The following is a 27,120-nucleotide window of genomic DNA, read 5'->3' as shown; positions in this document are numbered from 1 at the left end:
TATAAAGCATGGTGTTAAAAAAACGGTTTACATACCCCCACCCTGAATTTCTTCAATCCGCGCTCGATGCCATATATCCTCGATGCGCACAGCACAGCACATTTGTGGTAATGCTAAGAAAACCGGTTGCAATGCCTCATTCGGTTGATTGTATTGAAAGTTTAAGTCGGATTTCAATCTCTGCGCCATCTCAATAGCGTCGAGCTGGAATATCAATACGTTTTAATTTTGCTTCTTACAAATGTTTATGCTTTTAAATCTTTGAAAATGTTTCGGTTACCTTCATGACATAGAACATATGCGGACTTTCTATATTTGTCACTTTTACGACCAACATATCTCCATTATGGAACGAATATTTTGGTAGCCTTTGATTGGTACGCGCCATGGGAGATATTTTCTAGAAGAACATTCATTAATGTTTAATATATGTATGTATGTCTGTAAAAAAATTATGTTAATACATATATATATGTATATGTATGACTCCTATATATTCCGATATGTTTGCCATATTATTCAACACAGCTTAAGTATATGGATTTTAATTTCTGGACTGCTCAAGACCTCTTCGGAGAGGACACACTCATTAAACAGCAATAGCATGGTTGCAAAAGCAGCACTCATTGGTATCTTGGTAGATGGTCGATCTCAGTAAGGAGCATTCTGATAACCTCCATAACTTCGGTTGTATCTCCGATAATATAGACCATTGCGTCATAAAACCTACTCCTAGAGATTTCTGTTCTATGACGGATGGTGAAGTCACTAGAGAAGAAAATGAAACCTGCTCCTGGAGATTTCTATTCTAGAGAAGAGACACACTGAGTGAATCGAGGTTCATAGGGAAGGTAAACAGAAAATATTTCCAACAGCTTTAGTTTCGGGCTACCTGAGCACTGTAGTGACTTACAAGTATAGGTGACTGTCATCGGATTCGCAGTAGATGTATTGCCTCGGAGTGTAGCCGCCTTCAGAGAGGTGAGCGTTCACTCAAAAAGCAGAGCGGGAATATTGGCCCTAGGCTCGATATCTATGCAAACTAAACTGCATGTATGCATATTACATAAGGTTTATGCAGAAGCACTAGAATCAGTATTAGCCGCCTTAACAAATAAAGCCTTAAGGAGCTTCGTCGACGATTTTTATACCCCCTATGTTTGCCCACGAAGTTTTAAACACCCAGAAGGAAATGTCGGAGTTCCCACCACAGTCAGATCTACGTAGCCGTAACGGACCCGGATTTTTTATTCGGCCAAGGGCTGTCAACAACCCTATAAAAATTATATACATATGTATATATATATAAATGATAAGCGTGATGACATAAGTTTATTTAGTCAGGTCTGTCTGAGATATCGATCTGAAATTTTGCACGCATTCTTTTCTCTCCATGAAACTGATCATTTATCGGAAACGACGATATCAGACTATTATAGAATAACTGTGTAATCGTACATATGTATAATCAAGTCCCTGTATTGAACACATTTTCATGTAACGAGGTATTTTCACGAAATTTGGCATGGATTGTTACCACGGCAAAGCTACCATCACCGAACAATTTTCTCAGATCAGACTGTACAATACTGTGATACGAAATTAACGATCAAGGTCCAGTTCTTGTACGGAAAACTTTTTTATTTGACGAGATATCTTCACGAAATTTTTAGCTTATAGTTCAAAGCAACCCTACAATCTCTGAAGGAAGCTTTTAAATCGGACTACCATATCATATAGCTGACATACGAACTGACCGATCACAATTTTTTTGGTATGGAAACTTATTTATTTGTGAGGGGTATTATTGGTTCAGTGGAACCGTAGTTAATGATTTTTGTAGTTTAATACTAACTTTGAGTTCATAGCCTCATAAAAGACCGGTGTTTCAACTGTCAAAGTGGGATTCTTGCGGCCTTTATCTCGAAAATTAGCCCCCTAACCCAATTAGTAAATCAAGCGTTTTATTTTGATCTAAGCTATTAGAGCGTTTTGCATTTAAAACGCGTTAACTGGTTACTTTACTACGAGAAGAACGCTCCTAATCCAGCGCCATAGTAAACATAATAAGACAGGCTATTTTGATGTGTTTGTTACCTTAAGAGGCGATGACATATTCGATGCACCTGACATCTCCCGCGCCAGGCCCGTGTATAAAAAAGATTCCCGAACCGAAATCGCTTCTTCACCTGAAGTTGTAATCAGATCTACCGAAAGCATATTCTCCTTGATGCGTTCGACAATGCTGACGCGTACGAAGTGATTGTTTGTGATTTCAACCAAAAGATTAGTGGCTTCTTCGTTCCATGATTTTCCAACTGGAATTATGTCATGTATGGCACAACGTATAGCCGCGAAGGGAATGTTAAGTGATTTACTATCAATTTCGCAGAATCTTTAAGAATAGAAATGAAAGCAAAAAATGTTAAAGTCTCTCACATAAAAAACAAAAATAGCAAACAACTTAAACGCACCGTTCTTTTGGCACCTCTATCTGCATGCCAATATCGACTAAAAACACTTTATACAAATCGTTTGTTAAGATTTTTTTGACCATACCGCGATACCATTGCTTATCATCGTTATGATATGCCATGTAGTATTGACCCTCAGTGATGACTTTGGGAATTATATCGGTTTGCATGAAGTTCACATATTTATTTGAGAGTTCGCGTATTTGGTGAATTGCATTCTTCGTCTGTACGAAGAAATGTTCCGGCGATTTTACATAGCTGATGCGCACCAACTCTTTATCGCGCAGTAAATGACCTTGAGATTCAGTATCTGAAGTTCTGCTATTCCAAGCGTCTTCATTGTCGTCATAGCGCAGTTTTTGTTGTTTTTTCTTCTTATTACGTTCGTTATTCTTGCGTTTGTGCTTCTCGATGTAGCAGTCCACGTCCATCTGATCGGACGAATCGGATTTTCGATCGGAAAAGGAATACTTCATATCGCCATATATGGGTTGCAAACGAACGGTAATCTTTGGATCAACGTATTGATAGGCATAGAACTGTGAAAAGTCTTTACGCAAATCTTGTTTAACCTCAAAACTGCAAATAAAAAAGAATTGAGTTAAAAGCGGTGTATTAAATTCATTAAAATTTTTGGATAAACCCTTTATTTTAGCTTCGAATGCTCACTTACATGAAAGGACTTTTGGTGAGCTTCGAAATTTGTGCGCGACAATCGATTTGCTCTAACTGTGTATTGTAAATATCAAATACTTGACGTAGATATATATCGGTTGGTACTTTTTGCTGATATTGTTCCAATTGCGTGCGCATTTTCTATGGAGAAAAACAAATAATTTTTTTTTAAGTATATGAGAGATCTTCACAACCCGTTTTTATGTACTCACATTTAAAATGCTTTGAGTTTCGCCGAGTTTTGAGAATGCGTCGCGTATAATTTTTTGCGGTTCAACGCATTGATTATGGAAGTCTTCTAATATGCGCGCCTCTTCATTTTGTAAAAAACTGTGTAATTGTAGAAAATACTCAGAGATGTCTTTGAGGCACTGCGTGGCATATTCTTCGAGCTGGAGTTCAATGGCTTTGACATCCTGGAAAAAATTAAATAATGTTCAATAAAATAACTGCTGACCATAATACATAATTCATAAAATGTACTTAATTAAATGAACATCATATAACCAAGGGTGTTGATAAGTGGGTGCCTCACTCAATGTGACATAAGTCATAATTTAGAAGAATTCAGCGATTTTTCTTAAGAGGCTCAAAACTTTAGAGCTAACACGGTCATACTAGTTAGATAAAGAAGGATCATGCGCTCCGATAAGTACTTAGCCCCTAAAATACGTGTTATTAAGGTCTGCAAAGTAGGTCTATGAGCCGACGATAACCTTCTTATTCGACAAAAATGTCTAACCGCCGATTGATTACCTTACTTTTGAAAACAAAAGAAGTCAGACGGAGACAAATTCGAAGAATATGGTGAAAGGAGTAGTGTTTCGTAACATAATTCGATTGATCGATTCATGGTGGAAGATAACAAAATCGCAAAATAGCATCGCCAGCCAGAAAATATGTATCTAGTGGAAAGGTAAGAAAAATGAGAACTACGCCCATCCCATATAAGGAATATGTTGAAAACTAAACCATTAATTTACCGACGAAACATCACGAGCTGTAAATTTAACACTAATGATATGATGACATAAAGCAACAAAAAATAAAAAAATTGAAACTTGTAATAATTAAAAAAAAAGTCGGCAAAGTAAAAAAACCGACCTTTATTTTTGAGTAACCGCCATTTTATGAAAAAAAAAATCATTTTTGCAGCTCATTGAGTTGGAGAGATTCATACTAATCAAGAAACTATAATCCAATAATTGTTTTATGTGTCAGTCGACCATAAAGAAATCATGGCGACGAGAACACGGTCTTTTTTCCTCCTCTACTTCAAGGACGTATTTGTGTACTTTTCAAATATAAATAAATAAATGATAAAAAATTGATAGTAATTGATTTCAAATGTGTTTTTTTTTATAAATTGCGAAAAAACGATCGAAAATCGGACCTCTAGACTAGAATAGTCTCTTTATGCCGAAAGTAAATGCAGCTCAGACAAGTCCTTAGGACCAATATTTGCACTGTGGTGATTTTAGACTTTTCGGTTGTCTTTTTACCGTTTACGTTGGTTAATACGTGTGATATTTTCATGAAAATAGGTTCACATGTTTGCTTGACCACAATATGTTTTAGTGTTAAATATAAATCGGTTAGAGTTTTCTCCAGCACCCTCATATCGAATACCAATAATATAAAATTGGACTCAGATTAGTCCATACATATGTCAATAAGTGCGTGTTTGTTACGAAATCATTGGAAATATTACAGTATTTTAAGTTGTCTACTTTCAGTCATCTTCTAACGTCCGTTAATGATCATAACATCGAAGAAGTTAAAGAAACCGTGCTTGAAAATCGACCTTTTGGCATCAGAGAGATAAAAAAACTACAAATATCTGTATACCACATTTTGGTTAATGTTTTGTGTATGAAACGTGTCAGTGCCTATCTCGTCCAAAAGACCAGAATTTTTTTGCAAAAACGGCGTCGAGTAGAAATCAGCCAGAAAAGAGATGGTTGACAACGTAGTAGAGGACCTTACCTTCATCAAACGGATCCTTACTAGAAAGGTGATATGAGGTTATGATTATGACGCCAATACTGTCCAACAAGCAGCGAATGGCGATCCAAAAATGAGCCGAAACCGAAAAAAACGAAAATTTGCTGAAGGCACTAAAGGCCAACTCGTATGAGCCGCATATGGTTCTACAAAGTGTAGGGAAATTAGATTAAGCGCTGGCATGATGGTTTGTATTGGCTCAACAGACTATTTTGAAGAAGCTAACAAAGATTTGTATGAAAATAGGTGATAATGTTTTTTTGTCAGTCTGTGCCCAATTTTATTCGATGGTATGTCCCTCCGCTTAAAAAAAAATTGCCAATATCTGAAAATATTTCCCGGCCGTTGATCTTTGCGAATTGGAGAGTATTAAATTTGCAGTTGCACTCGAACTTAGTTTTTAAAAGTTTGAACCGAAAACTCGTCACGACGTCAGCGAGGCAATTTTCTGATAGCATATTTTGTAACTGTGATGAAATTACCATTACGAAACTTAGCAATATAACGGTCTAATGACCGAACAAACAAGTGCTAATTTAGACTAAAATAAATGTTCAGTATTTCAAAACGTTTTCCTGTTACTTCAATAATAATGAAATTAAATGTAATGACTTATAGGAAATAAACCTTATTGCGATAAAAAATATATTAAAACTATAAAAAGCTAAATTTTATGATTAAGGTAATTTGCGAAACTGCTTGCAAAAAGCCATCAAATTAAAATTATGCCTACTTTGCCTCTTTACCAACAACAATCATTTCCAAACTAAATATATGAAGTTGATTGAAGCAGTAATTTTGTTGTTGTTGTTGTTAGTTTTTAATTTCCCTTAAATGCTCAATAAGCACCGTAAGTAATACAGCTACACATAAATAGTTGAAAAAATATTAAAACCGAAATCAAATCAAGACGCAGCAAACGAGTGTGCGAACAAAGAAACAATAGACTTAAGACACAAACTTGTTCAACGGCGAAAACGAGCGTGCACTCATGTTGGCGCTTCAATTGCATTCACTAAATAATCGTAGCGTGTGGGTAATAGTAGTACATATTAAATTATTATTCGATGCATTACACTAAATTATTTTATTTATGGAGCACAGATGAGTCTAGATCGAGATTGATTCAAAATCATTAGCGCTCGTTAATGATTTGGCGCTGACAAACAGTCAGGCAAAGAAAATCAAACCAAATGACAAGTGGTGGGAAATATTAAAAATTCTTTTAGAATTTTTTTGAATTACCCTCGCTTTTAAGGAGTAATCCAAGTATACAAAATACTTTCTAAAGTAAACAAGAGTTTTTAAATCTAGCGTCCCCTGGTGGCATCATCTATATGTCGACTAGTGCGTTAGAATCCGCTATCTTTATCGATTGTCCAGTGAGAATTTCATGACATTTCATAGATTGGAAGTGAATTTATTGCGTTTTAACGCCAGAACTACCGATGTTAAATATATACATAGTTTTACCGCACCCGTCAAATTGACGGATTTTTGATTATGACTTTCATAGTACAATTTAGCAATAACAACATTTAATATAATAATTCATTAATTATTTATAAAAAAAAAAAACAAAAACAGTTTCTATTTGAATGAGGCACATATTTTACATGTACATGTTATATTAGTTGAACACTTGCCACAAACATATTTGTTGCATGATGTGTCCTGAATATATTTACCAGTTAGAGTTTTCTAGTTCTAAACTAACAGCGTTATAACTGCTTCCGTACATTTTTTTCAGTATAAAATGTCTGGAAGCGATGTAATGAACGTATATGTATATATAATATATGTATTGATATATGTATATATAATATATGTATTGATATCCATCATTGCATAGATGATATATAAATTATTATAACCGTCATTTTGACGGGTCTATAATAGGTCATACTGATTATGGAAATTAAAGTCGATGAGGGGAAATTTAATAGTAATAATTAACTGTTCTTATATTTTATTAAAAGTCGTAATAAAACTCTGGAACAATTATATAAAAAATAATCAAATTTTTAAGCATGTAATTTGAAACCCGTCAAAATGACGGTCTTGGTAGTTCTAGTGTTAAGTGTCAGTATGTTTGTGTTATCGGTGCGAAAATGAGCTTCGAACAAAGAGCCAACATTAAATATTGTTTTAAAATTGGGAAAACTTTTACCGAAACATTTCAATTGATAAAACAAGTTTAAAGCGATGATTGCCTATCTCGTAGCAGATTGCACAAGTGATTTCAACGTTTTCAAAGTGGTCGTGAGAACATAAATGACGATCAACATGTTTTTCGGAATCGATCTTCAGTAGTCGAATTAAGAATCGATTCTTGACATTCGAAAAATCGATTATTTTACGAGAAAACTCGACTTTCGAGTAGAATCGGAATCGAGTTTACCATCCCTACTGGCAGCCATCGCGTGCACATATAATAACCTCCGTACAATAACCACCACAAAAAAAATGATTTTTTTTTCATGTAATTTATATGGAAAACAGAAAATTTGAAGAGGCACCTCTTAATATTAATATTAAGAGCTCATCTTTTGAGTGACTTTTTTTTTACACATTTCGAAAGTTTTGAGCCTGTTTTTCAGTTGAAAAAAAAAGGTTGCCTCAAAATGGCACACCCTAGTGTGCACGGTTTGTTCCGCACAAATTGACTGACGACCAAAAATTGCTCTCATCGATCGACCGATTATTTGACCAATTTCTTGACCAAAATTACATTTTAACCATTAACCACTCCCCGTATTCACCTGATATGGCCCCGTGCGACTTCTTCCTTTTCAGAAAAATGCATTTGCCCATGAAAGGAAAGCGTTACGCAGACGTAGAGGCCAATCAAAAGGCTTGCACCGGCATACTGGCGGTCATACCGGCGAACGAGCTAAAACATTCGTTCCACATGCTTTTGGACCGTGCAAAAAGCTGTATTGAAGCGGAAGGGGACTATTTTGAATAAAATAAATTAATTTTGCCGAAAAACCCATTTGCTATGTTTTTTTTTAAGTCCTGTTTACTTTGAAACGCACCTTGTAGATTCTTGTTTCAATAGCCTTTTTTGACAGATTATGCGTGAGTCGAGATCTTAAATTAAAAGCGTACAAAATACAAATTGTACAAAAACTAAAGTCATTCGACCTTTAAAATCGGCATCGCTTGATTCAATGGGTACGTAAACAAGCAAACATGCCGCATTTGGGACGAAGAGCAAACTGAAGGGATTTAAGAGCTGTCATTTCATACAGAAAAAACATCGGTTTGGTGTGATTTGTGTGCCGGTGGACGGTCCATATATCATCAAAAATTATGCCAGTGAAAACGAAACCAAATGGCGATCGTTATCGCGCTATGATAACCGACTATTTGATGCCTGAAATTGAAGCTCCTGATCTCGGCGACTCGGCCACATTTGGTTTCAATAAGACGGCGACACTTTCCACACATTGCATCAATCAATGGATTTATTGAGAGAACACATCGGTGAACAGATAATTACACGTTTTGGGCCGGTCGGTTGGTCACCAAGATCGTGTGATATCACACCGTTAGACTTTGTGATGTGGGGATATGAAAGGTCTAAAGTCTATGCGGGCAATCCCATTTCGATTCAGGCCTTGGAGCACAACATCACTGCGTGACATTCGCCCGTTACCAGATGAAATGCTCGAACGAGTTATCAAAAATTAGACTCAACGGATGGACCATCTGATTGAAAGAGATAAACTTCAAAAAAAAAAAAAGTCAAAGAATGTTTTTTCGAATAATAATATACTTACATTCCCTATTAAAATGAAATTTCTGTGTTTTTCTTTAAAAAAGTAGAGAACAGGTAGACATTTTCATTAAAGTTGTGAGTTTCTTAATTTACTGCTATATATATATAAGATTTTGTTAAAAAAATGTCCACTAGATGGCTTTAGTATAGCAACGATCGGGTTACGCTATTGGCGTAAGAAGGATACGCTTTCGAACTAAAAAAAACGAACTCAGTAAGTTTTGTGATGGCTTTACTCAGTATTGCTTGAGCATGTATCAAAGATGAACACCAGCAAAGAGAAAATATTTTAAGTACATATCTCATACTATTTTAAAGTTGTTCTTCGAAAAAGGTGAAAACGTAACCAAGGCGACTGAGAATAGAAATAAGTTTTTGGTTTGATTGCTCAACTAATCAAAATTTTAGTTTCGACGATTCTGTTGTGGTTTATCAGATGTCAAAGATGCATCAGGCTCTGGAAGGCTAAGTCCGAGTCATGTACGATATTGCTTTGAATGCTCATGAGCATTCTCGCATAATCGCAACAAAATCGATGCGTTTCTGAAGCGGATGGTTACTGGTGATGAGTAACTGGTGCGAGCTAGAGTGCGAAGAATTGTATTCCAACAGAGTAACGTTAGACCACATAAATTTTCAACAGCTTTGAGAGCTTGGTTGGAATTTTTTTATGCATTCGGAACTGGAGCCAAGTGATTACTACATGTTCCAGTCTATAATAACTGATTTCGCAGGTGCAAACTTTGCTGCAAGAGAAGTTTGTGAACACCGGCTGCCCAGTTTTTTGTCAATAGATACGAGAATTTATAAGAGAGTGGATTCATAAAATCCCAAAAACCTTTAATTTAATGAAAAATTAAGGAATATCAATTTACGAAACCTCACAGACATTTTATTTTGAATAATTGACTTTCCACTTTTAACTTAAAAATATTTAGAAAGTAAGTATCGAATTATTAATACCTATATTTGTAGTATGATTTGTCTTAAGCTGCAAAATAGCCCCTTTCTCTTTTCTAAAACACAAATACACACTTCGGGGAATACGCTATGAGTAGATTTTTAAATATAGAGAGATTTTTAAAATAATTATATAAAAACCCTTATATTGACTCAATGGAACCTATTTGGAAAGTGCAATAAAATTTTTCATTGAATAACATAAAATTGTTTTTGTTTTTAACAAATCGAGTCAAATTTAATGAGGTGGTCCACATAAACACAAAAATTTATAAAAAAAATCAATAAAATAGCTTTGACACGAGCGCCTTAGTCAAATCACGGTTATTATACAACGCTGCTGCTAAATATGAAGACATTATCTTTGCGAAAATGGCGAAAAACAACCACAAAGCATCTTGGTGTGATGAGACGTCATAAATGCAGCTAATTGCAAACTGGCAATAGCAATTTAAAGAATGAGTGCTTCACTTTTAACAATCACTTTTAGCTGCCAACGCGGCTATAATTCGAAAAGTTTAAGTTCACCACAAGTATGCAGATGCAGCGGTTTACATAATATACTATATGTACATATGTGGGTATATCGATGCAGATTTGGATTCTCAAAGCAATAAACATTACAAACAAATGAGCAAGTGATGACACCAAAAACCAATTTATGTAGAAGCGTTGGTTGGGAGCGTTCTTAAGACAAGTTCTAAAATAATCATTTAGTAAGCCATTAACATTACGACTCTGTTACTTACAAGAAAACAAGTTTCTTATAATTAAGAAATACAAAGATTTTTCAAACTCATAAAAAAGTGTAAAGGGCTCTTCAAATATGAAATTTATACACGTCTAAGAATGCAAAGTATGCTTAGACAATCTAGTTGCCATCAGTTTCTTCCCACCATAATTTAGCCTTTCTACTGCTCGAATAATCGCCATAATGTCCAAACTTAATGAGGTTTTCTAAGTGAAGTTGGCCTTCGAAATGGTGAATTGGGTCAGCGTGATAAAGTCCAAACTGATTTTAATAGTGAACATTTAAATCTCCACAAGCAGTCAGGCAAAGGAGCATTTGAGAAATTCCCAAGCAGTTTTGTTGTACTATCTAGCTACCAGCTGGTGAAAAAGAGATACATAGACCGGTAAACTTATTCACTAGAAGCTTAGACTTCATCTCAGATATGGATGTCAACATAAAGCTCATGAGCTTCCTAAGTAAAATATTTTCAGCAAAGGAGTTTGCTATCAATAGTACTTTCGAATTGCAGTATTTACTGGTGTTTTGTCCTATATAAATGGATGACTAATATTGTATTTAAGGCATGAGGAGTACTACTCAATCTTCTACTCAATTTCAAGAGATCTAAATAAGATATTTTATATAAAATTCAAAACACGATCCCACAATGTGCTTGACTCAGCGAACTGAAAAAGTTGTTTTCTGGTGGTCTGCAAATTGGGTCGGGCAAACCGAATTTTGCAGATTTCCACAAAAGAAACATCTAAGATGTTTTATACCCTGAAATAATCAGCATGTTGAAAATTCCTAAATTTTTGAGATATATGTAGATCTGAAATTTTGCCGAAATCGCCGATATAGGACCAGTATGTTATATACCTGTCATACAAACTAAATAACACTGGTCAACAAATTTGTAATTTTTTTTGTCACATGAAAATTTATATCAAATTTTGAATATACTAGGACCACCAAATAATAATATATCAATTAAAAAAAAATTACACATCATGTTTTCTTGTGACATCAAAACATATATTTTCGTAAAAAGTACAAAATTCAGCCACACTTACAGAATTATTTCCTAATATCTAATAGATACTTATGATTTTCTTGAATATTTGGCTTCCGGTGGGTCCCTTTTAAGTATCTAACAATAATCTGCTGGCATTCCTGTGCTCCATTTCCCTTGAAAGCGCTTCTCCATTAAGGAAATGTCTTGATGGAACCTCTCACCTTGTTCGTCACTCACTGCACCCAAATTTGCCGGAAAGAAATCCAGATGAGAGTCCAGCATATGTATTTTCAAGGACATACTACACCCCAAAGCTTTATATGATATCATAAGTTCATTTATTAAATCTTAGTAATTTTCCGCTTTATGGTTACCTAGAAAATTTTTAACAATTCATTTCCAGGCGAGTTTTTCCTGATCATTCAGTTTTTCTTCGAAGCTCTTATCCTTCATCAATTGCCGTATTTGGGGGCCCACAAATATCCCCTTTTTGATTTTCGCCTCGCTGAGTTTAGGGAATTTCTCTCTTAGATATAAAAATCCTTCTCCATCGTTCGGACTAGAATTCTCACTTTTTGATCGATTTGGAGGCATCGGCACAGGCAGTTCGGCACTATGTAGGATAGGTCTCTTGGCCGAAGACAAGTTTGGATACTGGATAGTGTGTTTGGATTTGGTAGTAATACCTTTTGTTTGAGTCAAACAAAAATAACAATCACTTACATGATCCTTTGGTTCCGTCCAAATCATTGGTTTAGCAAATGACAAATGTCTAGGTTCTTGTTTAGCCCAACCTAAAAGGAGCCTCACAAACGTTACACAATATTTATGTGGAACCCAGGATTTGTCTTGATTCCTCACAGGAAAACCAAAATAGTCTACAAAGCACTGTTCGATTAGTGATGTGAAATTTCGACGCTGAGATGTAAAAGTTAGTTCTCCACACACATAACAAAAATTGTCCGCGTTGTTCAAACACTTTCGTGGCATATTTACGATCTAACTAATGTAAATAAAATGTAATTTAGCAAACACAATAGTTACAAGTCGACTAAATGCAGTTATGTAAACAAAGAAACGTATATGAGGTCAGGAATGAATATGTAGCTGTCACAAGAAAACTGGATGTGATAGAAACAAAACTGTTATATATTTTAAATGAAGGTACACCAACATAAATAAAAATCATAACAAAGTTCAAGTGACAAAAACAGTGTTTATCAGTGTAATTAACCAAATGCTAAGTTTAGGCGTGTTAAAATGAGCATCGAAGACGGTGAACGCTCAAAATAGGTTTTTACCGACGAAAACATCAAAAAAGTCCCCAAAACTATTTTGGATGACTGTAAAGTAAAGTTTTTCGAGGTAGCAGGCACTCTAAAGATATCAACTCACACACGATTTAATTTTTGAACAAAAACAATGACGAGTTGATTATTCGGGGCAGTGCTTGGAGATGTTCAAGCGTAATATAGCCGAGTTTTTGCGTCCATATGTAACAATGGATGAAACATGGTACCCTAATTTCACTCCTAAGTGTCATTCGAGTGTACTGCACACCATGAACCTGCTTCAAAGTGTGAAAAAACGAAACAGTCGACTGCGGAGGTTATGATATCTGTATTTTGGGACGCGCGTGGAATAATTTTTATTGAATGCCTTGAAAATGGAATTACCATAAACAGCAAGTATTACAAAGTGTTTTCGGACCGTTTGAAGGACGACATCGACGAAAAGCGGCCGCAATGCACCGTGACAAAGCGATGGCAATAATTCATGTATTGGGCTACGAATTGCTTCCGCATCTTCCGTATAATCCAGAGATGACATCCAGCAAATATTTCCGGTTATCAGATCTAAACAGAGTACTTGGGGGAAAGAAAATTTGGTCGAAAGAAAAGATGATCACCAAATGACAAATCGTTCAACAAAAAATGGTATCGGAAAAAAGTTGTAGGGTCGTTATAATCAGTGTGTATGAACACTATTTAGCAAATTGCTGGTATGGAAAAAATTAAACAGATGGGCGTGGACCACACCAATTTATGAGGGGCTAGGTGAAAGTTTCACCAACCGGAAGGTCTGATAACCAGTTTTCGACATATTAGAAGGAAGGACTAATGTGTAGACGAAATCGGAAACTATTTGGACTAAACTTCACTCCCGATAATTGTAATATAATAGATTTGTGAGACTATAAAAAAAAAAATCGAAAAGGATTTATTACTAATTTTTTTAGAAAAGGAGTTATTATATTTCTTTTCTTTCTATTAATATATAAGTTTTTGAAATACCATCATTTTGTAATTGAATTTAATATTATTTCCGCTCAGTTTTCAAATCACACAACCAATGTCTAGTCACGCATTTGCCGATGTTCGCATCGAGAATTTCAAATATTTTTCCAAAAGAAAATGTTTTGAAACTGCTTGCAAATTAAAATAAAGCTTTACAAAAACAAATTTAAAGGTGTTATGGAACTATATAATTTCGCACAGACATGTCAATATTAGCACAAAGCAAATCAGTGAGAAAAGAGTCAATTAATAAAATTACGAAAATCATGAAAACGATTGAAAAATCTGCGCCAAACAACCATTGAGCAGAGCGCCTTCAATCAACGCGGTGAATTGCATGTGGAACGCATTGTCTTCTTGAGTTCGTGGCAAGACACAAGCCGACGCATATTGGCCAGTGTTGATAATAAACTTTAATTATTTCAGTCAGCCATTTAAAAACACAATTAAAATGCAATTAAACTACATTTATGGAGCCAAAGACGAACGAAGGCAGCAATTATGATTCGGCGAATGAGGTGGAATGCATGAAGTGTAGTGTGGAAGGTCTGGTCTATTTTGTGACGAAAAGAAAAAAAATCGAATAATAATTGAGTGAAAAATTTGCAAATTGACAGTCTCTTTGGTGCGAAATTCAATATTCGTTCAAGGGAAAAGCCAAATTAAATGGTGACTAGCCAATGGCACATGTTAAAAAGCGGTGATTGTTCGCCTGATAATAATTTGTAATAGTAATATTGACTCAGATTGCTTTGGTTTAAATTCACTAGCCTTTTTCAAAAAAATTTTCAAAGAACTTTGGGATCTCATGAAACGATGCTCGGAGGTTTGTCGTTAACTGCCGAGGACCAATGACTTTACTTTTTATTTGCTACGTCTCATACTTGATGCAAGTGACAGCCACGCACACAATGCACTCAGCTGGTACTTCAACGATTCAACTAAGCTCTCACAACTCTAGCATAATTCTTCTGATAGGTTCATAGTTGCCAAAACTACTCGCTTTCCATATCGAATTAATTGTTAATGCTCTTAAATGAGTTGTAGGGCGCGGCGTGAAGCAATCATCCAGCTTACTGGGCCTATAAAGCTGACAGCTATTCAAGGCTCATTTGTGCTCGATTATTGGCTTTGCTTGTGATTCAAGCTTTTTATAGAAAAAAGTTCCAACTAATGGCTGCCAAACGGCGTTACTGACAAGCGCACGTGATCGCAGACATATAAATCTCCAACAACATATCTTCAATAACATATATAAGTATATATACATACAGTATACATACATATATAAGCACATTGTTGTAGACAAAACTTCTTGTGCGCATTGCCATTGAAGCTAGCGTGTGGGCGGCTCGTTGAGCAACTAAGAACCTCAAATTTGTATTCTCACTTCTTTTTTATATTTTTTCCTAAAAATTTGTGAAGATTAATCTATGAGTTGGCCTTGTATTTTATACGTGGATACATAATTTGCGTGCATATGAAATTGAAATTGAAAGGAAGCAAATTGTTAATACAATAATTAGATAGCGAATTAATTTGCTTCGTCTGTATTAAAACGAAATAAGTCTTTCGGCTGTCAAAAGTGTGCACGAGCTGTTGCAGCTACGCTTATTTCACCTCAAATTATATTAAATAGTAATTAATCATAGTTAAAATTTTAACACCTTTCGGTTGCGGTTGGTCATTTTCAGACTCCATGGCGAACTACGAGGAAGTGTTAAAGTGGAAATTTTAGACAGCTATGGGAAGATTGTGTTGCAATGTGTTGAAAACCGACAAAATAAAAAATTCGAAACTAAAGTAATCGTCTTCGCCCCGAATAACATAATCGCAAAGATTAACATAAAAGAATAAACCAAGAAAAAAGAAAAGTATTTTCGTATTTTGTCAATAGATGTTGTTGCAGTCGTATATCGCCAGTGCTATCAATCACATTGTGTCAAACCATATAGTGTCGGAAAGGTGATATTTTAAGCTTAATTTAACCAAAAAATTAATTCGGGGAAGTTGAAATTGAAAAAAAGTTACAGCTGTTCAAAAATGAGTGAAGGAAATTGCGAAATTTCGATTTACACCGATGAAAGTTTCACACTGTTGGAATAATGTCTCTAGCGGAAAATAGCAAAAAGTGGTCGACCAAAATGATACATATTTGTTTATTTATTTATTAGTATAAATATAAAAAATAAATAAGTTGAAGTTCGATTAGAAATACGAAAAGACTTTTTCGACTAGCCAATAATCCAAATAAATAAAAATACCCGAATAGAAATGGAAACAAAAATTAAAAGTTGGTGCCAAGTTCGCCGCATTAGCAATGCTGTACATAAATAAACCTCAGAGAGTACCTATAATCAAGTTTTAAATATCGAAAATATGAAATTAATATCATTTCCTGCATTACAGCCTTACCATATATTCTCTCATCTACGCGCTAAGTCACCGTTGTCAAGGAATTTACAGCAAACAACCATAGAGCTATCCATTTATTATATCACCAAACTGGTATAGCCTATTTTTATTCTATTACTATTGCATTTACGCCAATTGTTTGTTCGATTCATCACTCTCTAAATATTGGAAACACTATAATTCACAACTTTGCACAATTCCATGGCGAATGTAAAAAAAGTGGGATATTCATCGTAGAGATAACGTTTCCACATTTAAACAGAATTTAGCAAAGCCACTGCTCAGATGAGTATAGAATCTGTTATAGGATTTCTCCAGTCTTGTACTTGTATCGAACATAGCACCACTTTGTTAGTTTAGATCTCGGTCTAATCGTGATCGCTCCTCGGCAGGCAATAGCTGACCTTCACTTTGTTGCGTATTCCTTATATCAAGAAACCTAGAACAGAACTTGTTTCACTCTTCATCATTTCGTTTTTGAGTTTAGTCGTTAAGTAAAAAATATTACTTTTTTATACACATACAGTTGTGTTCATGAAAATAGTAGTGCAACAGCTTCTTATTTATATTTCAAAATCTTTTCTTACATACATATGTATTCTGACTTGCCAAGTCAACAAGCGTGATTATTTTGAAGCTATTGACACTTCAAATTATAAAAATGTAAAAACCCGTTACATTTGGTTCCACTGTTTTTTATGACTCACTTTTATTTTATATAAAAAACAAGATGTTTATTAAAATAGTAGTGCTTGTCGTTGGGGATCGACAAATGAAAAAGTAAAATGATTATATATTTGTGATAAGTAAATGTATTAAAATGATTTACTAATTATTTGATGAAATTTTGTAGAAATCCTAGTGCTCTTTCCATTTTGGTGGGTAGGGGAAGAAATTATTTTATCAAGAAGCGATAATTGATAATAAAGCCAAGGAAACAAGACAGAACTCACAAGGAATCGAAGCTACAGTGGTATAAAGCATCACAATCCACCTGAATTCAAACGAAAATTTAGGGGGTGATGTTAAACGAGTTGTAGCAAGAGCAAATCCATCAAGTAGAACACAACTTTGACAAGTGATCAACGAGTCATATACTCAAATCCTTATGAGGCGTAGTCACGATCTAATAGCCTCCATGCAAAGACAGTGTATGGATGCATTAAAAAATAAAATCATTTCAACCAAATATTCGTCAATCGAAAAGATTAACTATATGAAATTTTGAATTTTCAACTAAATTTTCTTTCTGTTTTTCCTTTCACAAAATGTCCACTACTCTTTTCGTAAACAGGCTAATTTTTTATTTTTTAATTTTTTTTAAATAAAACTGGTTAGTAAAAATACATCTAATTCTCGTGTCACGGTGTACGTTATTGAACTCCTCTGAAACCGCTCGACCGATTTTCGTGAATCTTAGCGTGCATATCGGCTAGGGTGGAGAATCGGACAACATCTATTTTTCATCCTCCTAAATGTTAAGGGAAATTGGAAATTGGAAAATTCCCAAAAAGTAAGTAGTAGTATGGAAACAAATTTTTTTTTCAATTTTTGTTTGTTTTGTTTTTCAATATTTTTATTTTTCAAATGCTTGAATCATTCAATTTCGGTCTCATGCTTTTTTTATTCCGGCTATATACATACATATATATAAGAAAGTTGTGTTAGTTACACCATTTATAACTCAAGAACGCCTGAATCGATTTAACTGAAAATTGGCGGGAAGGTAGCTTAGAACCAGGGTAAGGACATAGGATACATTTTATCTCTTTTTGTCAAAATTTAATTCAACTCATAAATACAAAGATTATATTTGAAATCATCCTCCTTTCCTTGAATATATGCGTACAATTTTAAACAGATAGTAGAAAAGAACTGCAACCAAATACGCAGTGAAATAGATTATAACTGGCTCAGTAATCCAGCCGATTTTTTCGTCTTTCCACGCCTGAAAACCGGTTCACCATGTGCAGTCCACTAGAATGACTGTCGGTTGAACTCCAAGGAGAAATGATGGAGCTATGTTTCTATTGTCACACACCGACGCAAAAATTCGGTTTTATTTCAAACACTTCTCAGAATCAGTTATTCGTTGTTCTGTTGGATTAAGAATTTGCGAGGCAACCACTTTGTACAGAGCTTTCTCCTCTTCAGAGCATCATTGTCCTCGGTTCCCCAAAAAGCAATGCTTTATTATTACACGAAATGCTTTATGATCCATTTTTTTTGTAAACTAACAAAGTTGCTTCAGAAAAATGCTATATCTTATTAACGAATAGTTATAATGCAACTAATAGAAATCGTATAGATGGTAGTAGTAGTATTGTCTATGTATTAGCCACAGCGAAGCGTGGACGGGTCCTCTAGTATGTATGTATATATAATAAAAAGTATTTATAAATATTCAGTAATTTGGTTTCTTAATTTCAATCCTGGCATTTAGATTTCAGATAAGAGTCAGAACAAGAAATTGAAGATAAGTGAGTGATATCGGTAACAAATATTTCGTAAAGTTTTTGCAAAGCAAATATTTAACTTTTAGTCGTTAGTTAATTATAATAAATTTTTGTAATATAAAGACTATAATAATTTACTAACAGGAATGTAAACACTCAAGATAAAACGTAACTCGGATGGGTCAATTTAAACTGCGCACGGAAACCAAAGCGAAGAAAAATGTTCGTAGATTGGTACTACCTTTTTCTATGTTCGTGTGAACTTTGACTACCATATGACATTTAAGGGGGTATTCTGGTTTAGAAATTCGAAAAAATCGATTTCGTTTTGGCATATTTTTATAGTATAACCCTTCAAGAAATTGTCCCTAAGAGGATTTTTCGAAATTCAAATTATTTTTCGAGTTACAGCTCATTTTGTGACTCCGACTTCGACTGCGCGCGACTAGTTCTCAAACTTTAAACTCGTTTTTCTCATAACTACTTTTCTAAAAACGGTGTGCATGATATCTAATGTTCTACTCAACCGATTCACATTAAATTTTACACATTAAATTTCGCACTACGAAGAGCTTTCGAAAGATTTTTTTTTCTATTTTTAAAAAATTTCGAACCACAAAAAACAGGAAAAATACGACACCTTTTTTTTCAAACCTCCACCAGTTTGTAAAATTTTTTTTTAAACGTTTCGTAGTGCGATAACTACACTTTTACTCTTCACGAATTTCGCATAAATTTCCATTTTAGGTCACGAAAAGGATTTATATCCTGCACACCAGGACAAGCCATTGTTTCATCAGTCTCTAATTTGCCGACGTGCAGTTTTTTTTAATTTAATTTTTTTTCTTATATTATTTATGTTTTGTATTCTTAGAATATCAATAAAAAGCGTGTAAAACAAGAAAAAACGTTAACTTCGGTTGCACCGAAGCTAAATACCCTTCACAGGTGCATTTCCGTTAGTAACTATGTGTTCAGTTTGTATGGAAGCTATATGCTATAGTAATCCGTTCTAAACAAGTTTTTTAGAGATTACATTGTTGCCTTAGAAAATAACATATATAAAGTTTCGTGAATATATCTTGTCAAATGTGAAAGTTGTCCATACAAGAACTTGATTCCGATCGTTCAGTTTGTATGGCAGCTATACGCTATAGTTAACCGATCTGAACAATTTCTTCGGAGATTACATTGTTGCCTTAGAAAATAACATGTACCAAATTTCGTGAATATGTCTTGTCAAATGTGAAAGTTTTCCATACAAGCATTTGATTCCGATCGTTCAGTTTGTATGGCAGCTATATGTTATAGTGGCCCGATATCGGCCGTTCCGACAAATGAGCAGCTTCTTGAAAAGAAAATGATGTTTGCAAAATTTCAAAACGATATCTTAAAAACTGAGAGACTAGTTCGTATATATACAGACAGACGGACAGACAGATGGACATGGCTAAATCGACTCAGCTCGACATACTGATCATTTATATATATACTTTATAGGGTCTCCGACGATTCCTTCTACCTAAAATTCAGGATTCTAAACCAGAATACCCCCTTAATGTGTGTTTGGTAGCTTTTTGTTTATACGCTAAAAGTTCGTAGACTATTTTACCTCAGAAAAAGTTGAACAAAGGTTTTTACTGACATTTTGTGTTTTGACTGAAATCACGGCTACGGATTCTTTGAAAATGTTGCAAAAGTTTTATGGGAATCTACTTTATTCCGAATTCAAGTATTTGAGTGGTACACGGCATTGAGTGAAGATGTCATCAAAAAATACGAGCTAAATTTCGTGAAAATACTATATGGTCAAATAAAAAAAAATATTTTGTATATAAGATTTTTCTCGTTAAGTTTCTATTGCAGTTACATACATATATGCTGAAATGGTCCCATATCTGTTAAGTTCCGACAAAGTTTCTTAGGGCGAAACGCATGTGTTGTCAAATCTCAGGTCAATATCTCAAAAACTGAGAGACTAGTTCGCACAGACAGACGGACATGGCTAAATCAACTCAACTCGTCATGCAGATCACTTATATACCATATTTACATATTATATGTAGAGTCTGCGACGTTTTTCCCGCCGAGTATTATAAACCTTGTAACAAACTTAACATACCCTCTTAAGGTTAGGGAAATAATGGACACACTAACGCATATAATGATAATTAAATGGTTTTTCTTAAAAGGAACTATTGTGAACTAAATTTAGACTCGTAATAGGAGAAGCCCAACACCTATGAGACCTATGCGAAAACCTTGAAAATGATTAAATTTCAAACGAAACTTAAAAATAAATATTTAGTCCAATGCTTATCACCAATCACATTAAACAATGGATATCATTACATAATTGCTACTTTAACGATACAATTTGGAGGGCTAATGAAGAATGTGCCAAATTATCCTCAATATCGAAAAACGTTGTAAATTGCAGGTAAATGTTATTTGTAATGTTTTCAAACCTAAGTGAGAATTTATTCGTCAAGTGTTACTCTAAATAAGGTAAGCAGCCGAATCAGTTATTCAACTGTGTGGATGAACACTTATGTATCTGAGCTTAATGAAGACTTAATTGTTCTAAAAACTATTCAACTTCGCTAGCCTTTTTTTAACAATCTTCACTATGCATCGTATATGTATGAATATACAAAGCACGTTGGTACAACAAATTGTACCACTTTTATAAAATAAATTTGCTGGAACTTAATTAACTCCGAATATGACTATTAAGCTAATTAGAGGCATAAACTATGCTTGTTTATAAATTAAAATGATTAATTGTGGCGATGACACACATACTAATGCAACGATTACTATCAGAGCCCGACTCACAACACACCGTGCGTACATTTAAAAATGTCTAAATTGCCTGAGTTTGAACTCACCTTGCACAGACGAATTTGAAATCCTTTCATTTGCACTTTTGAAATAACAGCTGTGCGCTTAGCTGACGACTCAGCTCGTTGCCGAGATACCAAGATGCCTATACTGTATTACATTACAGCAAAAAATAAAAATAAAAATAATAAATAAAGAATTGTTGTAACAACTTGTAAAACGCCGCAAATATGTAAGAATGAGTTTCTCAACAGCTGGAAGAACAATAAATCAAGCGCTCAAATGATTTGCTCGCTGCTTACACTTTTAACTGCTTATGGACGGACGGCTATACGGCTGACTGACTGCCTACATACAAACATATGTAAGTGGCTGGCTCTTAGGAACTTTACCCACAAAGATGAGCAAAACAAAAAACAAACGCGTTTGGCGACGTTCGCGCAAGCGTCTTGTTGGCATCCTCATTACATGAATGTTCGTACTTAGTAAAAATACTTATGTATGAATAAGTAGGCGACGCAACAACACTTGGCCAGCAGTAGAGGCGAACGAGTCAGACACGCGATCGCGATCGCAACTGCGTCTGGCTGACGGCCTGAGAAGACAGTTTGCCTACAAAGCGGTCGAATGGTGCGCAGTCACATTCTCTCCATGGAGCATCACGTTTAACTGTTTGTATGTTTATATATGTACATATGTGGGGGGGCCACTTGCAATTTTTTATGTGCATTAAGCTTGCATGAAGCCGTCTGTCACTCGCCATTGCGGCACGATAGACACTCCGAACACTTTGTGTGTGCGCATTCGTATGTGTGTATGTATGGCATATGCACGACGACCTTGTGTTTGATGGGTAGATGTCTTTGCCCCCGTCGCCGTCACAGTCATCGATAGTGTTGCAGCCAACGGTGATTCGAGAGCATCGTCCCATATACGGAAAAGTTATAGAAAAAAAGTGTTGCCATGAAATGAAAGGATTGCAAATTTGTGTGTGTGGAATTCGGTAATAATTTTTAATGCGAAAAGAGATTTGAAAATTGCCTTAAAATTTTATGACATAGTTTTAATTTTATTTAAAAAACCCACCAATAAAAACTTATAGCTATTTCATTATATACCAGAAATACTAGTATAAAGGCCCCCAAAAGATAATTTTAATTTCTTAATTTTAGAGCGCTATAGAGTGGTGTAACTCCATAAGACCATAGACCAATGCCTTGAGATTGTTCACGCTATGCCAAAGAATTAGAGCGCGAAAACCTGTTGTTGACGACGAACCAGGTCCAGGACGGCCGGCAACATCAACTGATGATCAACACGTCAATTAAATAAAGGAATTGCTGATTTAGAATCGATGATTCGCAGTCAGCGATCTTACTGGCATTGTTGAAATATAGGAATGTCGGATCAATGAAAACCATTTTGAAAGCTCATTTGGGCCTAAGGTAAGTGAAAGCACGATTGGTTTGAAAATCAATAAATTTTTTTCGAAAAACAGCGTCGCGTTAACGTCTCTAAAACAATGCATTCCGACTACCAGGATGTCATGAACCATATTATTACTGGCGATGAGTCCTTGATCTTTGCTTACGACTCGGAAATGCACGATTAATCCGCCAAATATCATGGCAAAGAGTCAAAGCTGAAAGAATCAAAAGTTTTCTTCGATTATTGAGGTATGGTGCTCTCCGAATTCCTCCCGACTGGCCCAACTGTCAACAAGGAGAGTTATATGTACATCGTTTGCGCGAAGCAGTTCTTAAAAGAGAACCGACAACTCTTCGTTTTTGCACCACGCAAACTGCATTGATTGCTATAGAGTTTTTCCTCAAAGTTTCAATCAATGTCATGTCGCCATCCATTTGAAGTACAGGTTTTTAAGACCAAGGGAGATTACTTTGAGGGGAACGACATAGATTTTGAAGAATAAATCAATTAGTTTAAAACTATAAACAACGTTTTTTGCTTATAGTAGTAAATCTGATTTTCGATGACCGGTGAGAACACTTAAGTCGATGAAGATGATCACAGAATAATGAAGAATAAAGAAAGCAACGCCTTACAGTTCATCTGTTGAAATAAAGTGAAGTTATTTTTGTTTTATTTCAATATTAAAAAAAAATGTGGGTACCTGATTTCTGATTTATTACTCGGTGATGGCTTTATGGATTTCTAAGATTTTGTAGTTCTTTAAATAGAAAAGAGCTAATATATCTTAGGGAGAAGTTTGATTTCAGAGCTAAATATTCAACATACTCCAGTAAACTCGATATGGAGGGATACCATAGGTATCATGAGATTTAAAACTAAAACTTCTAAACTCTGAAGAATGAGAATACTGTTAAGAATATTTTCAAGCAAAAGCCCAATTCAAATTTTTTATCTAGCACAAAAAATATTCAGAAAATGTCACAGTACATTACTTCCCACTGTTCGCACACAGTTAAAAAATTTAGGTAGAAAAGAAAAACGAAAATATTCGCGAAGTGATGAGTAATCTCTTATCAAAGTCTACTTTAAACACTTGAACCAGCAATTCTGCAAATTCTTTAAACCGTCTGAAAAATACATAGATATACTTTTTTCCACATCCGGCGACAGTAACCTTCTAATAAGACTTAAGATAAGTACATATTTTTGTAAGATCGGAAACCAAAGAAGTCAAATCAACAAAAATCTGGAAAATGCTGCGGAAGGATTAAAATAATTTATCTAATTTGGTCACAGCGACAATAGCGGTGTAATCCGATTAGCGGTTATGTAGCAAAAAATCATTTATTCGCCAAATGGGACTATTTTTCTGCAACTCTCCATCGAATCGACCCAATAATTTGGCATAGTACAGACCTGTGACTATTTTGCGCCTCTCCTGGTAGTCGAATATCAGTCGACCAGGTAGTCGATGTAGATTACCAATCACATAAAGCGGTGGTCATCATTTTACGTCACAGCATTAAACATTGTGAAGTGGTCTCACGGTTCCCCTGTCTAGAGTGATTGCGGTACCCATCGCACAATATTATAAGTAAAATAGCTTGACCCACGGCGTCTTTTGGAATATTTACTGCCTCAGCTATATCGCGCACTTTGAAAAACGGTCTGTCAATATGAGATCATGGACTTTTGTTACATTATCCTCCGTGGTAGCTAATTTCGAAGCACCGGAAATTTGTTATGTCAAAAACGAAGTACGACTATATATTGAATATTGGTCACATAATCCATGGTGGGGTCTCCATACAGGTCAATAACTAATATTAAGTAACCATCGAAATTGTTTTAGAAAAATAACGGCATATCAAATATATGCTTACGTATATAGTAGTTAAAGCGCATTTGATTGAGCATCATAACAACAATTTGTGTAAGTGTTTCCTGACACAAATGAGAATCGATTAAAGTGTGATTATTTTTAGTAGCAGAAAGCGGTGCAAATATTGGCGTTTGAAGCACAGCTGCAGATTTTGGATTTATTTACAATTTTTGTATGAATATTGGTTGATTGTCAGTTACTGTGTATGTATGCATGTTTGTGAAATGTGCGAAAAAATACAAGTCATTCCCAGAATTAAGCCACAAATTAAAATGCATAGTATAGTAAGTGTACTGTGCAACAAATTTGGAGGCACGGCCAGAGCGACAACAAACAAACAAAAAACCATAACGAGCAAGCAGCCAAATGCCATAATGAAAGAGTTATAAATAATAGATGTAAAACAAAAAACAAACAAAATAAGAATAAGAGTGGGCAAGAAAACTTTGTAGACGAAAATTTGGCTTGAAGCGCTTTTTTGCAGCTCAACACGATCACAACGCCGATCGAGTCCCATAAACCAGCCCAAAAACTCACTCATTGCTTCGGGGCGGACGGCGGATGACGGCGCGGACCGAAAAAGCAGTAAGCCGAAAACAGCAGGCCGCAAATAGTCGGCAATAAATAGTGATCAGCGATCGGTAGGCACAAAGCAGCAATGAATAGGCAGCAGCAACAACGGCGGCACTAGTAGTTCGGGTAGTACTTCATCTAAACGGGCTGACTCACAACCGGAGGCCGATGTTGCTGCCGCTGTTGCCGCTGCTGTTGCTGTTGCGCCGTTGCCTTTGGCTCATGGTTACTGCTGTTGTTGGCAATGTGTTGGCGCTTTTGTAATGGTGTTGGTGAAGTGGCAACATCCGCACAGAGTTGGTGAATCTGTGTATTGTTAAGCGCAGCAAATTTTCAAGTGGTGAGTTCAGTTCGTGCTTGGCAGTCGATTGGATTGAGCGTTTGAACGGAGACTTTTGCAACTACAATTTGAGCGGAGGAAACAATAGCAATAATAAAAAAAATAAACAATTGAACGCGCGTTTTTACAAGTTTAGCCTAGAAACGGTTTAGTGTGTCGAAAAGTTTCAAAAATACTGTGTGCTTAAATTATTTTGTTTTAGATACATATACAAGTGAGAATAAATATATTTTCAATAAAAAAAACGTTAACGAAATATTTTAAAATAAAAAATATTTTATATATATTTTTATATTAAAAATCATATCGAAAGAAACAAAAAAAATTTAATTAAAAAAAATAATAAATAAAATAATATGTTATAAAGCATCTTACGAGAGTAAACAACAGTACAAAAAAAATAATAATATATTATATAAAATAAATGTATAAAAAATAAGGAAATAACCTTTTCATAACTCAAAAGACTTTTTTGTAATTCTGACTGAAAAACTAAACTAAATTAAACTGAAGTATGTTCGTTGTCCAATGCGCCTGCGCGGTTTTCTTTCAGTAAAATGTGTCTGAAGTGTGATTGTCATGTTGGCAAACGCGGAAAACTGGGCGGCATTATTGGCATTTTTAATGCGTAACATATTCGCTACGAATATTAAGCAATCGCAAATTCCCTGCTAACTCCAACTACAACACATAACCCAAGGCACGCAACGTCATGCGACGCTCGAATGCGGTCACTTGGCCGAGTTTACGATGCAACCAAAAAATGTGGAAAGCAACAATATTTAAATATACGTTAAGCAAATTACGCACATAAATCATAATAATATAAAAAATATATAAATAATTAAATTTAATTAAAATAATAGAAATAAAAAAATTTAAAAAAAATAGTAAATAAATAAATACAAAAAAAATTAAAAAAAATTAAAAAAGTAGTAAACAAATAAAAGTAAGCAATAAAAAAGTAAAAAATTATAATAAAACAAAATAAATTAAAAATGTAAAGCATATTATGTATATAATAATAAATTCTAATTATTAAAAAACATAATAAATAAAATAAATAAAATGATAAACAAAAATTGTTAAAACAATAAATTATAATTTTTCCAAATATGTGTTTACGGATTTACAGTACACTAATTACGTGAAAAACTGAGAATAAAAAAAAATAAAAATTAAATATAAATATAAATAAAAAAAACAGAAATAAAACTATTTTTAATTTAAAAAATTA

At 34.7% G+C, this 27,120-nt stretch overlaps 2 protein-coding genes across 2 annotated transcripts in view; one reads left to right on the top strand and one right to left on the bottom strand.

Annotated features, from left to right (window-relative positions):
* The window catches only part of LOC120766963, a 231,070-nt gene that overhangs the window by 10,254 nt on the left and 193,696 nt on the right, over positions 1-27,120 (bottom strand). The window contains exons 4-9 of the mRNA XM_040092752.1: positions 3,362-3,565; positions 3,148-3,290; positions 2,475-3,053; positions 2,098-2,395; positions 281-400; positions 36-204 (exon numbers count right to left, since the gene is read on the bottom strand). Of these exons, the coding sequence (XP_039948686.1) occupies positions 36-204; positions 281-400; positions 2,098-2,395; positions 2,475-3,053; positions 3,148-3,290; positions 3,362-3,565 (1,513 nt within the window). The remainder of the gene's footprint in view (positions 1-35; positions 205-280; positions 401-2,097; positions 2,396-2,474; positions 3,054-3,147; positions 3,291-3,361; positions 3,566-27,120) is intronic.
* The window catches only part of LOC120766966, a 54,064-nt gene continuing 52,861 nt past the window's right edge, over positions 25,918-27,120 (top strand). The window contains exon 1 of the mRNA XM_040092756.1: positions 25,918-26,060. The gene's annotated coding sequence lies outside the window, so the exon portion shown is untranslated. The remainder of the gene's footprint in view (positions 26,061-27,120) is intronic.

The sequence above is a fragment of the Bactrocera tryoni genome, chromosome 1 (assembly GCF_016617805.1).
Source record: "Bactrocera tryoni isolate S06 chromosome 1, CSIRO_BtryS06_freeze2, whole genome shotgun sequence".
In the NCBI taxonomy this organism is placed as follows: Eukaryota; Metazoa; Arthropoda; class Insecta; order Diptera; family Tephritidae; genus Bactrocera; species Bactrocera tryoni.
Note: the sequence above shows the minus strand (reverse complement) of the source record. Positions and strands in the feature narration are given on the sequence as shown.